The 14894-nt window shown below is 37.0% G+C and overlaps 1 protein-coding gene across 1 annotated transcript in view; it reads left to right on the plus strand.

Annotated features, from left to right (window-relative positions):
- Positions 1–3670: 3670 nt before the first annotated feature.
- Positions 3671–14894, plus strand: part of LOC121413102 (dystrophin-like) — a 146587-nt gene continuing 135363 nt past the window's right edge. Inside the window, exons 1-2 of the mRNA XM_041605867.1 lie at positions 3671–3692; positions 6115–6183. Of these exons, the coding sequence (XP_041461801.1) occupies positions 3671–3692; positions 6115–6183 (91 nt within the window). The remainder of the gene's footprint in view (positions 3693–6114; positions 6184–14894) is intronic.

Genomic DNA, 14894 nt, shown 5'->3' on the forward strand with positions numbered 1-14894 from the left:
GAGGCGAAGAAGGAATAAATGGCGAGCCCTGCTCGAGCAAGGAGAAGCAATTTGTTGCCAAAGTGATGCCTCCTTGATGAGAGTGGGCAGGCACTGTTATACCCCGCGCTATTTGGGTCATCCGCATTTCCTATACCTGACACAATTGTGTTCGCATAGTTGCCATTACTGCGAATGGGCGGTTTCAAACCACCCTGATCACGAGAGTCCTTGTTAAACTACAAGAACTTTTTCAGGTTTAAAATATACACGTTAATTATTCTCTCATTCACACCGCCCTGAAACATACCCTTCGGAATAGGTCCTCATGTAACAAGCATGCACAGTATGGACTGATAGGCAATCAAGGTGCGAGATTCAGAATCACGAGCTCAGCAGTCAATCACGGTGCCCGCACCCTACGGGGCTAAAAGTACCCGTAATACGCTTTCACACTGCCCAAATACCTATGACCTTGGAAAAACCTTGCTAAAGTTCTCGTAATTTTGACAAGTACCTACTATCTAGCAGGGGGAGGGAGGGTTCGGGGAGATTATGCACAATTTGCTTTCACACCGCCCAAATTACCTGGTATTTTCTGATTGGGGTAATTTTCCCAATCAGAAAATACTTTGAAATGACTAAGTGCGAGGTGGTCTGAAAGCACCTAAAGTTGCGCCATTGGCCCCTGTGTGTTTGTAGTCTGTTTAGCCAATCAAGAAGCTGTCAGGCATACGTTCATCAGGTTTATAAACTCACGCTTTTCTGGTTCTGTCACTTGTGGCTTTGCTATCAATGCTTACTGCTCAGGAAAGATTTCTCAATCGGATTTCATACACTAACAATTTTAATGGCCATTTCTCTCTAATGATGGACCATAGTGGCAGATCCAGGATTCCCAAAGGGGGGGGGGGCATTATTGTACAGGATAAATTTTACAAGCCCCAAAAAACAACACAAAGTCTTCATTACAAAATCAAGGTCATTTTCAATTTCAATTTGACTACCCCCCCATAGGGACCTCACTTGCGGTATATGTGACATTATATATTCCCCTAAAAATATTTTTTTGTGTCTCTTAAATTGGGGGAAGGGGGGGATGGATGTACCTCAACCTTGATCCGCCAATGCTGGACCAAGTGGATGATAGGTGAAATGGATATAGCCTTAATTGATACTAAATGGCTGATGAGCTAAATGACAATTAGACTAAATTAATTGGTTAGTAGACAAACTGGTATTTGCCAAGATGGGATCAGACCAAGTAGAAAGGATTTAGATGAAGCGGGTCTAGATCAAATTGGCAGTAGAAGAACTAGTTACGGATGAACTAGGATTAGACCATACAGTATGAGACAGAATAATAGAAGGTTGATAATTGGGTCTAGACCAAGTGGTTAGAACTGCATGTTACAAGATAGGATTAGACCATATGCAGAGATGCCAAGTTCAAAGAACAGCTATGCGTGAGATTTTCTGTGAATCTGAGTGAGATCACAGACATTGTGTACAATGTATATGGGGATAGGCTGTGATAGTTGCGTGAGACAGAGATTTGAGGGGATGAAAAAGAGTCCAAAATGCTTGAGTCTCATGCATAATGCGTGAGACTTGGTAGCTCTGCATATGGTATGAGACCAAATAGAAAGTTGATAAGTGGGTTTAGACCAAATGGTTAGAACTGGTCCAAAGATGGGATTAGACCATATGGTATGAGACCAAATAGAAAGTTGATCAAGCGCGTATAGATCTAATGGTTAGAACTGGTCTTAGACAAGCTAGGATCAGACCATATGGGATGAGACCAAACGCGGGTTTAGACCAAATGATTAGTAGATGAACTGGTTTTAAATTAACCATATATATGATGATCAAATGGAAAGTAGGTGAAACAGGTGTAGAGCAAAATGGTTGGTAGGCGTACTGATTGTAGACGAATCATTAAAGGGGCACTTTAATGGAGTGGTCTAAGGCGCCTCTGGCTATACATAGAAAGTCCGGGTTTGATCCCGGCCGTGGCACCTATGCCTGTGAGCAAGGCATTTAATCTACAATGCTCTTTTTATCTTGCTTTAAAATAAATGGAAATGCTATATGCATTATTGTTAACTTGGTGTGCACTAGTTTAAAAGAAAATTAATGGGCCACTTCCAGTTGAAAATAATATGATTTGAACACATTTTTAAAAAATCAGACAAACAAAACAATGAAAATTTGATCAAAATTGGACAAGAATAACATAGTTATGGCAATTTACAGATTTGCATTATTCCGATTGAACAGTTCTAGGCATTTCTTTATGAATATTCATGGAGCGAACGTTTGATGTCATGCCCCACCTGTTCTTTTGTATTTTATTGTATGAAATTATGTTTATTCAAATTTGTCCTCCAAGAACTAAAAAATAGATTGATAACTGATACAGTGCATTAGATATTGATTGCTGCAACTTACTTCTGATATGGGAGACATATCATTCACACATGTATGAAAAAAATGAAGCTGTTGTGATCTCATGTAATGACATAAGAAAAAGGAAAGTGAGATGTGACATCGACCCACTTAATGAATATTCATGAGTGTTTCATAAGTGTATAACAATGTAATGCTATACTTCAAATGTTTATAACTTTGCTATTTGTTATCAGATTTGTATGAAATTTTCAGCATTTTGCTCTGTGAAGTATACTATTTTTATTTATATATATACATTCAGCTCAGAGTACCCTTTTAAGATTAGACTATGTGGGGATTTGACGAAACGTAAAGTAGAAGGAACAGGTGTACACCAATCTATAATTTGACCTTGTTTTAGTGAATCAGAATATACATGTATAGGCCTACTGGCAATGCCTGATGAGGTGGTTTCAGACCGCCTCGAAGTTCGTCAGTTCCAGGTATTCTCTGATTGGGAAATTTACCCCGATCAGAAAATACCAGGTATTTTGGTAATGTGAAAGCAAACTACGCATAATTTTCCCGAAAGGAAATACCCGCTAAATAGTAGGTACTTGGCAAAATTACGAGAACTTTCGCGGGGATTTTTCCAAGGTCGCAGGTATTTGGGCGATGTGAAAGCAAATTACGGGAACTTTTAGCCCAGCGTGTCGTTGGGCGCGGCGCCGTGGATGGCTGCTGGGCTAGTGATTTTGAATCTTGCGCCTTGCCTGCTTATCAGACCATACTATGCGCATGCTCGTCACTTCAGGAACTTATCCCGAAGGGTATGTTTCGGGGCGGTGTGAATGCAAGAATAATTAATGGGTATTTTTTAGGCCGAATACAGTTACCGTAATTTAACGGGGATTCTTGTGATCGAGGCGGTTTGAAACCACCTATGGATGGATGCATGATTAAACAAGCACATAATCCTGTATAAGCTTTACACAATCAAGCTGATCAATATTTCAAGTGGTAGATTTTGGAGAGGGTGTTATTAGTAATGCCTATACTGCTTTATTGGCGATTCACCTACTAGACAATTGTTCTTTCAAAACAAAAGCTTAGGGATTCAGCTTGTGGTTTACAGGGTGTTGGGCTTAGGGTTTTGTAGGCACATATTGATGGGACAGGGTTGGTGGAATATTTTATTATTTTTCAGGGGGGGGGGGAGGAGGAGGAGGCATGAAATCACTACTATTTGATGGTAATTTTCAAGTTTTTGTACATTTTTTTTACTTAAAAAAGCAGGATGGAGGAATGGAGAGTCAGAGGTGAGCCAGTATATGTGAAAAGGTTGTTATCCATGTCTGCATGCAGGGAGAGAGAGAATAGTGGGGGAGGGGGAATGTTATCATTTTTTGTGTGCACTTTTTAAAGAAATAGTAAAGTACGAGTGATTTGAAATTTCACAATCATGTTCCATTTGTGGATCCTTGGTGGAACCTGATATAAAAATCATCATGTAGGCCTATATTTAGAAAATAATAAGAATAGCATGAATGTTTTAATATGTGGAATGATAATTATGTTTTAAACCACCCATCTCCACCCCCCCCCCCGAACAAAAACCATACAGGTCTCATAAATTTGTGCTAAAGCAATTACTATTCTCTGTTAGTTACTGTTTCATGAATTGATATAAAGGAAGTTATTATATTCATTGGTATTTTTTTCTCTTTTTAAAATAAACCCTATTTTTCCGAATAGCGAGAGTCATTAGGCTTAATATACATATAGAGGCATAATGGATTACCCTTTTGGAGTAGGAAATATTTTTTTCATACAAGAATCACTGAAATTATTGCATTAAGTAAACTAGAGAGGTAAAGCCAATATATCTATATTATGATGGGGTGGGGGGTAGTGGCATATCTGGAATTCCGTGTCAGGACGGAGTACAATTTGCTGACAACTTAAAAAAATGTTATTTCTCTGTCTGGAAGTAATTTTCCATTTAATTCTGACAAGCAAGCCCAAAGAAAATCCTCAAAATTCTGTTGAGTGGGTGGGGGCAGGGGCACCACTGCCCCATCAGGTTTTCATTTACACTAACCTAGCTGGCCTGGGTTGAATTCATATCTTTTCAATCTCTGAACATATGTCAGAATAAAAAAAAGTAAGAGCCCTAGCTAGCATTAATTGGTTCTAGCTACAAAATATATACCTAAATTATAATTAATGAAATATAGCAAAGAGAAAAATTAGAAAAAAAGAGAAAGGACATATTTATGCTTGTGATATAGGCCTATTTCAGTTTTGTATGATTGCTATTTTTATTTTAGGTAAACGGTATATATATATATATATATATAAATATATATAATTGCTTGATATCTTTTAGAGGCAAATGATCTCTAACAGTCACATAACAATGTCTTTCATGTATACAAACTATGAATTGTACACAGTTCACACGAAACCAAATTTACTCCACAATGTAAAGAAAACCTTGCATATTTGGCATTTCATCATCCAGCTGATATTCTCCATCTGTGTGTAATGCATTGGGAATTACTGGAGCTGTGTACAACATTGTGTGTGTGTGCCTGGCTGCAGGGAATGAATGAATGGTAGGATGAAAAACAAGTGAGTAGTTTACATAATTCAGACCTTAATTAGATTAAGACATTATTACTTGATATTTCACGTTTGATATATTTGTAAAATAAGCATTTGAATTGGCAGTAAATTATTGATATTATTGATTAATCTGTCAATTGTGTTATTTATGCTATGAAACTGATATAAGCATTGTGATTAGGATAATGATGAGAGTTGATTAAAAATAGGGTCTGCATAGAAGACTGAATACTTTTGAGGAGTGTGTGTTGGGAGTGTGTTTGAAGGTCCATGTGAAAAGCTTGCAGAGCTTTACCCTATTGAATGCACATTGAGTGAGCATTGGCTAGGTATTATTTGGAGGAGCATCTACCCCCTTTATTGCGTGGACAGCTCCCCAAAGACAGTGGGGGTAGGAAGCCCTAGGAATCACCCTGTTGCATCGGGCTTGCTAAGCTAAGCTGACCAACCAACCAGTCTGCGTTGTTATGCAGCACAGTCACGCACGGGGAGCAGCAATATATCAACTTCTTGGCACGAGCTGCACTTGTCGAACTGACTCAGTCCCTACATAATCAAACCAGTGCATGCCCACGTTTTGGAATATTCGTCTGTCTACATTTTTCGCTTGTCTACCCCCCCCCCAAATAACGAGTAGGCAGGAGAAAAATTCTGTTTTGTGAATTCCACATCTTTGACAAGTATAGAACCTTTGCTATCCTCCACAGAGGGGCTAAATTCATTTTTTGTTAAAGTTCACCAAGTTGGAATATATATCTAATCATATTTATGTTGGATAACAATGTGGAAAATATAAGGAAGACCTTTCTACCAATTTGGCAACGACTGCATGACAACAACTTGGAGTACATCTTGACAACATCTCGTGAAAGGATTTCTTTGGATTTACATTCGGAATACATTGCTATTGTACGTATCTGAACGTCTTGTCTTTACTTAGACCATAGTTGCATCCTTGACTGTTGAATTTGTGAGTATTTTCTTATAGAAAGGGTTTAACCTTCACTCTCATTTCAATCTTATTCTCCTGCATCTTGTGAGCAAGAAAATCCTTTTATGTTGGTGAATTAAATCAATCATGGTCAACAGTGCAGTGGTACGGATAACTTTGAGGAATAACTTCGCCAAAATTTGGAATAATTTCATCCGAGCAGCCTATTATTTGGCATTTAATTGTTCTGGGTATGTATAGTAATAGGCGTATTTCTCAGGAGTAAATTGATCAAATTCAAGAAAATATATTGTTAAATTTTAGTATTTGAATTTGAAATGAAAGATGATGAAGTGATGATGATTAAAATGATGAAGATGCATATGCAGTAGGATGGGGGGTCGGGTGTCCGGACACATATCTTTTTGAAGCCTTCTTTTTTGTCTGTGAATTACACAAAAAATATGAATTCATTACTTGTAATCTTTATCTATTTTGTTCTTTATAATATTTCCTAACATTTTGTACTAAAAATTGATGAAACTTCGCTTGTAAATTTTTCCAAATGACATTCTAAACTTGATCGTCCGGACACACAACCCGTCAGGATACACAACTGGGTATACTGTATCTGATGAGGAAGGATGATCTTGATCATATCATCGTAATAGGTCCATGATCATATGTACATGTACTAGTGTTAATGGTGATCAATGACGATTGAGGATGATATGGAGAAGATGATGATGATGGTACTGATGATGATGAGGATGACGATGATGATGATTGTAATGACAAATAAAGATGATGATGATAATGATGATATTGATAATGATCAGTAATGACGATGATGAATATGATGATGATGATAATGATAATAGATGATTTTGAGGGAAGAGCGATGTAGAAGATGATAATGATTGTAACAGTGGTTGATGATGATGGCTACGCCTACGGTGATGATGATGATGGGACTGACGAGGATGATGATGAAAATGGCAGTGGAATATTAAAATAATGCTGTTTAAATTGTGGAAGTCATGGAAATGATACTGATCAAAGTGATGAAGAGCGATGATGATTTGCTGCGTTCTGTTGATCTACGTGCAAACCTGGCAGTAGAAAAGAAATCTTATTGTGATGTTGATCAGTGTCCTGGATGAATTTTCTGTGAAATTAAGAAAATGAAAGACCAAAGATTTTTTTTGTGTGTATGCAAGTTCTCGATAAAATGAAACCAACAACATTTCTACATGTAGGCCTATTCCTCCCCTGAAATTAACAGATTTGTACCTTTCTTTAGAATGAAACATACTTCAATGATTTTGTTGAGAAAAGATTTGCAGTTTTGCTTTTACACATACTCTACTGTATGGCTGTATAGGCCTATGATTTAATTTCCACGTAATAAGAGGATCAGTCAAGTATCCCTAAGCTATAGTATCTCCATAGTTATAAACTTGATCAACTATATCTATTCTTGATAATTAAAAGAACACGCAACTTAAATCTTTACATAAAAATCAAATTGTAAATGCCCATTCATGCGTGTGTAATGATTCATCAGAGTTAATCCATGCGTAATCTCATGTGCGGCTTGTATTGTGCTGCGCAGTTTACAGTGCTCAGGACTTTGATCCCGAATCTAATCATAGAGGTGTAATTGAATAAGAGACACACTTTATGACTGTAGTGCCCCTCATTATGTCTTGAATAAACACCAGGGATCAGATCGGTTTTGGCTGTGAGACCTGTGTCTAAAGTACACATTACCCTTCAAGGATTTAGCTTTGTCTGGGATATTGGTATTTGTACACATGCACTGTACATGATGTACTATGTACATGTACTTGTGCCTGGATCCTTGAAACATTATTTTATGATATTGATAAATGATGATAATTACAACAGCAACAACTTATGTGATTTTGCAGGCCTTAAAAACTTTATGGAACACAGACCACTTTTCTTTAGGGCACAATGTACATGTAATACATAAAAATGGTGCCTACTTCTGCAGTGTTACCTGCCAATCTTGGAACAGTGGAGGAACTTATTATTAAGTACTAGGTCTATTATTATTTTAAAGATAATTGCCATCTTGAACGAAGTTAAAATCTACCTATAAAAAGAGAATGACAGTACAATTTCAAAATTAGTTTGTGCAGAATCCAATACAATGACCACCTATTAGTATCTACTCTGTTAAAGAAATACATGCCAAAGGATTCTGGAATAAATTGTGCAAATGCTGAGAAATTAGAAAAATAAGCATGGGATGCAAGCTAAATGTTGGGTCTTTTCCTAAGCAATAATAAAATTACACTGAAGATGTATGTCTCACATTTGCTTTTCTATGTTGGCAAACTACAGTGTATACTGTGATTGTTTTTTTTTTAGCTTCATGAATTCATAAAGTTTTAAGTATACCAGGGGCCCGTTGCAGAAAGAGTTGCAATCAATCGCAACTCTAAAAAATCAAGCGCAACTTGATATTTAACCAATCAACAGCGCCGATTTGGGACTTGCGGTTGATTTTTTTGCTTGCGTTTAAACGCAACTTTTTCTGCAACGAGCCCCAGATCCACAAGGATAAAGTGACAATTAATCTTGCTTTTACAGAATTTTTTGTGAAATCAGCGTTTACTGCAACTGCTTTCATTTGAAAGCAAATTGATCCATCAAAAATCGTCAACATGACTCCAAAGGGTTCACTAATTGTGAGATCTACAGATTTGACAATGATATTTGCAGAATATCAGAGTTTAAAATTCCAAACATGCCCTGTAATTGAATTATGTGCGGTATGTATGGGATACACATTAGGGATTAAGTCATTTCTCACTGGTAATTTGTCAATGGACGGGGGGATATCTGGCTTGCCTGAAATTTACGGAATTGAGACGTCATTTAATAGCTCATGTGCAGTCATTCACAAACTTATCCAGGGCTCGGCTTTCTGGAAATAAGAATGTCCAGAATATTTTTTTCTCAATTTTTTTGTTTTTTACCCCACTAATAGGATGTCCAGAGACCAGTATTTTGCATTGATTAAATGTTCCATTTCTTTGTAGTAATTATTTCTAAATGCTTTTTACTTATTGCCCAGAGTTATAATTTTTTTGAACTAATTGTGATTTTATAAAAAATATATTGTTACCCCAGATCATCCAGTCTGCTGTTTTGAATTATAGTAATAATTGTATCGTATTACAGTTAATTAATTTGGATAAAGTTTAGATTTTCCTGAATACCAAAATGAAAAAAGACACCTGAGTGAAATAATATAATTCAGTTTCAATGTGAAGGATAAAAATCTGATTTGAATGTGACAGACATAAAGTACAATGAAACTACATGTACAATGTATATGAAAGTGATTACTAGTATTAGACATACAGTAGCGGGTGTTGCAAGAAAATATTTGCAATCAATCCCAAATATTCTGTTACTACATCAACTTTTTTCAACTTTAGCAAATCAGATTAGGCATACACTCCTTGTTTCATGGAGCAGTTTAGCAATCAATCGCAAAGTTGCAATTGGCATGTGCTTGATTTCGGGAATGAAAATAGACTTGCAATTGATCGCAAGTTTCTTGCAGCTCTCCATTGGAGCTCTATTAGTAATCAAACAGAAAAGGAAAACAAAAGTGAAATCAGCAGATGCATGAAATTTCATCTCTGTGATTGCAGATTTTAAATGAAATACTGGTTTATTGCGAAAGAATTACCAGTTAGATTAAAGAATCATACCATTAGGATTTACAAATAAAGCTATTAAAAGTTTTGAATTGAAATCATTTGAGATTTAAAACGTAATCCTAAAGATAAGAAATAAATCCAAAATTTTTCTGGTCACCATTCACAGCCGATCTGGATTTATTTTAAATCTGTAAAAACACCCCATTTTTTTTTTCACGCATGTGTGTACAGCAATATATTTGACTGCGCCCCCCCTACCCACCAAGGGGGGGGGTACATGTTAAAAGCAGGGACCTCTCATGTCTCTGGTTAAAGAAATGGTGGACAGGGGAAAGGAAGAATTGATTTAAAACCAGATGAGATAAACTTTGCTTTTATGTCTGCTCCAATCTAAATGACAGCTCTTTATCTCTCTGAGTTAGGACTTTGAATAAACATTGAGAGAAGAAAATGGCTTTATTCTATATGGCTAGAGATATCAAGGCAGGGAGGCTTCGCAAATAATGTGTGCATGAAAAGAAGATGCTGGCCAGGCCTTGGAATTAAAGTGGTCTCTTGGTCTATTGGGTGGTTTTTAGAAAAAAAAAGGGGGGGGGGGGGGATAGGGTCTCTGACCGTCTCTCACATACCACTTGGTCCTGATTTTATAGTAACTGTTGGAGATAAATTTGTAGTTCTTTTTTTTTTTGGGGGGGGGGGGGGAGATAGTCCATGCCAACAAACAGCTTCCCCACAAATTTATTGAAGTGGGTATTTCACCTGATTTTCATTTGAGAAAATTCTTGTGAATGTTTTTAATACAATCTTCTTTTAAGTTTTGAAGTTTAATTTCCACAGAAATTTCAAGCTAGCTACTTCTAGCTAGCAGCTCTGTCATCGGCATGCAGAGAAATAAGGGACAATTCTTAATTGGATTCCTTGCTTCATGTATACATGTAGGGCCTATATTGTTAAAGGACAAATCAACCCCAACAAAAACTTGATTGGAATAAAAAGAGAAAAATTCAACAAGCATAACACTGAAAATTTCATCAAAATCAGATGTATAATAAGAAAGTTATGACATTTCAAAGTTCCGCTTCATCTCACAAAAACAGTTATGTGAACGAGCCAGCTAAATCCAAATGAGAGAGTCGATGATGACATTCACTCACTATTTCTTTTATTTTTTATTGTTTGAAATATGAAATATTTTTATTTTCTCGTCATTGTCATGTGAAATGAAGTTTCATTCCTCCCTGAACACGTGGAATTTCATTATTTTAACATTTTGTGCTTCAGGCGAGGAGGTCCTAATTGTCAAATTCGTAAAAACTGAAATATTGTATAATTCAAACAATAAAAAACAAGAAATAGTGAGTGAGTGAGTGAGTGACATCATCAACTCTCTCATTTGGATTTAGCTGGCTCGTTCATATAACTGTTTTTGTGAGATGAAGCGAAACTTTGAAATGTCATAACTTTCTTATTTTACATCTGATTTTGATGAAATTTTCAGCATTGTGCTTGTCTGATTTTTCTCTATCGATTCAAATCAATATTTTTCTGAGGTGGACTTGACCTTTAAAGAGTTTCATAAAAGTCCTTCCTGTTGCAGGACTCTATGCATGTAGAGAGGTCACTTTGACCGTGTTTGTGCTTCCACTTTCCAGGCCAGAATCAGCGTTTCCAAACGTGATTAGTCCAAAATATGGTTGCGTCCATGCTTACTTTCTTAAACGCTGTTTCAAAACGCAGATCGTAAACTCACAAAAAGATGCATTTGTAAACGTCGTTTGACCAGAATCAGGCTTTCTGGGGAAGTATAAACAGAACCACCATCGTAAACCAATGACGTCATTTGGTACATGCTTCTGGTGAGATGCAAATCCGCGGGCAAATACAGTCGCATTGCTCCATGTTATCTCCACGTAATAACAACAATCGGAAAAAAAAACTTTCGAAAGAAGGCGCGCCCAATATGACCTCGCTTTACAATATGAAGCCAGCTGAAGATCTTGATTTGCTCTCAAAAGTTAAGTTAAGCATAAACAGCACTCCCAGAACCACGTTTACAATCGGCGTTTGGAATCGACGTTTGAAATCGCTGATTCAGTCCTCGCAATGGAAGCATAAACACACCCTTTGAATCTCAATTCTGGGATGACAGCTACATGTATACTGTTCTTTTATGACCACATATGAAATATATATTCAAAACCCCAGCTCCAGATCCATGCAAATTCATTAAAAAAATCTAATTACCATCGCAAATCAAGTGCAGCTATTGAGGAGAAGGTTGACTGGAGGAATTTGATCCTTTGAAATCGGAGGATTTGGCAGGCGGGCAGACAGGCAGGGGTCAGTGCCCCCAGGGAATGCTGGGAAGAAGGTCATCCGAGGTCAACTAATCCTGTCACCTGGTTCAATACCAGGGCTAGTCCAATAATAGAGGAAACAATAGAAGGGGAAATGAAAAAGTAATAAGGAAGTTGTTCACACAAGGGAACTATACTGCCATACTTCGGCAAATGGAAGCAAGTTACAAAAGTATCATTTGTTGTAAATGAGCGATGTGTGTTCGCCATTTGCATATGTACATGTAGGCATCTATGCAATTTAACAGCATATTTTCGTCAATATCTTTCCAAAGAACGATCGTTTCTTCCCCAAATTTTGCCTGAACGTGCAACATACTAAAGGGTGTTTTTTGTAAACAACAGTATTTAACTCAAATTTGACTAATGTGTCACTTGCTTCCTTTTGCCAAAGTTGTTCAGTATATTATATCACGTGCAAAAAAAAATTACAGGGGGGGGGCTCAGGGTGATTCGTGCCCCCCTGGAAACCCCCATTCATTGCAATGTTGAAGCTTTTCAATGCGTTGTACATGTACATAGATTTGGACAGTACAGTAGGTTGTAGTCCTCGAAAATGAAAAATTAGTTTTTGCCTAGTGTGTGGGATTACAAGTGTGTATTATAAAGTTATGAATTATTAAGGCCCTATCAACTGGCTAGTACTTATCAGACTGAGCTAAGACTTAATTGCGATACTCTGTAACCACTAAGCCTGAGTCGAATCGATTTTAAAATCGGTGTTCGATCGATGTCATCGAACACCGGTGCAGATTTTGCAAAATCGGTGCATCGAAAAAAAAAAAAAAAAAAACGTCGGCCGGCCGATTCGTTTGGTTTACACAATCAATCATCAAAATATCAGCAATGTCCAACTTTACTACCACTTACTTGATTTCTATTGCCCCCAAAATGAAACCGATGGAGTAATTATGATGCTATTCACCATTAATTTGAAGTTTATTTCGATCATAGTTCGAGTCTTACTCGTCTGCTCGTGCCGAGATAATTTATGCACGATGAATTCATGAATGGAAGTCATGGCCATCGATCGTGCATGCGCAGTACTGTTCTTTAATCAAACCAGAAAATGGCCGGAAATTGACGCGATCAACGTAAAATAAATCTTGCTTTCATGAACAATATTAATATCATGACCATAGAACATTATTTAATCGTAATATTTAACAATAATTTGCATATGATAATCATTAATATGAATTTAGAGCTTGATGTGAAACGTTTGTATTTCGTTTCAATTTTCAATGGCGGGCATCTCATGACGATCGACTTGACTTCTTGAGTCGAGCTAGTGCACTTGTCTAAAAAAAATAATCATCACGTCAGGATTGATTCTCGAACATTGTCTACATGCAAAAACTCTGTTCAAGTTCGTAATATCACCATATAATAACATTTTACATGACAAAACAGAGAAAATTGCGTTTGATTTTTTCCCATCAATTTGAAGCTAGTTTGTGCCCAACTTTGGGCTCTGATTTCATGAATGGGAAAATATGTCATACGTCATCGAACACGCATGCGCATTGTGCTTATTTTCTCGGAGCTTGGAGGAGACGTCCAGAAATGGAATCATAGAAATAATCCCAGTATTAATTCTTCCATATGAACATAACATACTTTGCTGACATCGTCAATATTCTTAGTATGACCATAAAATCTTGTTAAATCGTAATAATTTAGATGAATTTAGGGCTCGATTAGAACCATTCGTATTTATTTTGATCGCATGCTCAATTGCGCCTAAAAAACTGGATTGTCATCAGGACTAATTCTCGAACATCGTCATAACTCATATTCCACAATCTTTCCTCACAATCGTTATATCAGCATTGAATAGCAATTCAAATGACCATCCAGAGAAAATTATGTATTTATTCCCATAAATTTATTTGGAGCTCATTTTGGATCCAACTACACAATCTCAGGCAAGTTACAGCGCTCTCCGTTGATTGCACTTGTTTGCTGGCGCTGACGTCAAGCACGCCTGTCGTTTCGGGAGAGTGAGTGTACGGAGCTGCGGACGGGCCGGTGAATCGACTGCGAATGCTAGTTGACCGAAAATCATTCGGATCGACTCTGCGTGATTCATGTCTTTATTATTGTTTCATTTTAAACTTATATGTTGTCATCTGCAAATATCATTGTTGAAGATATTTTGGGAAGAATTCTGCTTTGGTCCCCGGCATTTTTTGTGTGTTTTGTGATCATGAAAAATACAAACGAACTTTGCTCTGTCATCTGCTTGTGCAACGCTCACCCGGCCAACGCCAGCGCAGACCGTCAGTGCGTATAGTGCATATGCAAAGCGCATCGCATCGACGCAAAAACAAGACTAAATTTTCCCCGCCTTCAATATTCGATGCATCGATGTTCGATCGAATTAGAGCTGTCGAACACCGGTTTTCAAAATAATCGATATGACTCAGGCTTAGTCACTACAATTTTGTGCATTTTCATCCCGGTCTACACGTACATGAAATTTTCAATATTTGTGGAAGTGGTGCTTTGAATCATGGAAACACATTTATTAATAATTTGTTTATTTCATTGATTTGTTGAATAAATTGGTGCTGTGATTGAAAAAAAATAATGTATTAGTTGATTGCTTTATTTATTTACTTATTAATCCAGTATTTATTATTATTCTTAATTATTAGTTATTATTGGGGGGGGGGGTATTGTTGTAGTCTTCTTTCAGGTCTGTAACTAAGCCCTGTATGTATTTCACTGATGGGCTGGTCAGACAGACAAAGACCAGTTCAAGAATGCTAGACTATAATAATTCCTTTTACATTTACACAGTAATCCATAACAATTCAGGTTATTTAAGGCTTAAGGTCAGTAAAGGACAAACTGTCACTCATTGCTTGATGTTTGACTACCATCTGAATCCCGACA

This window comes from Lytechinus variegatus, chromosome 4 (assembly GCF_018143015.1).
Source record: "Lytechinus variegatus isolate NC3 chromosome 4, Lvar_3.0, whole genome shotgun sequence".
Classification (NCBI taxonomy): domain Eukaryota; kingdom Metazoa; phylum Echinodermata; class Echinoidea; order Temnopleuroida; family Toxopneustidae; genus Lytechinus; species Lytechinus variegatus.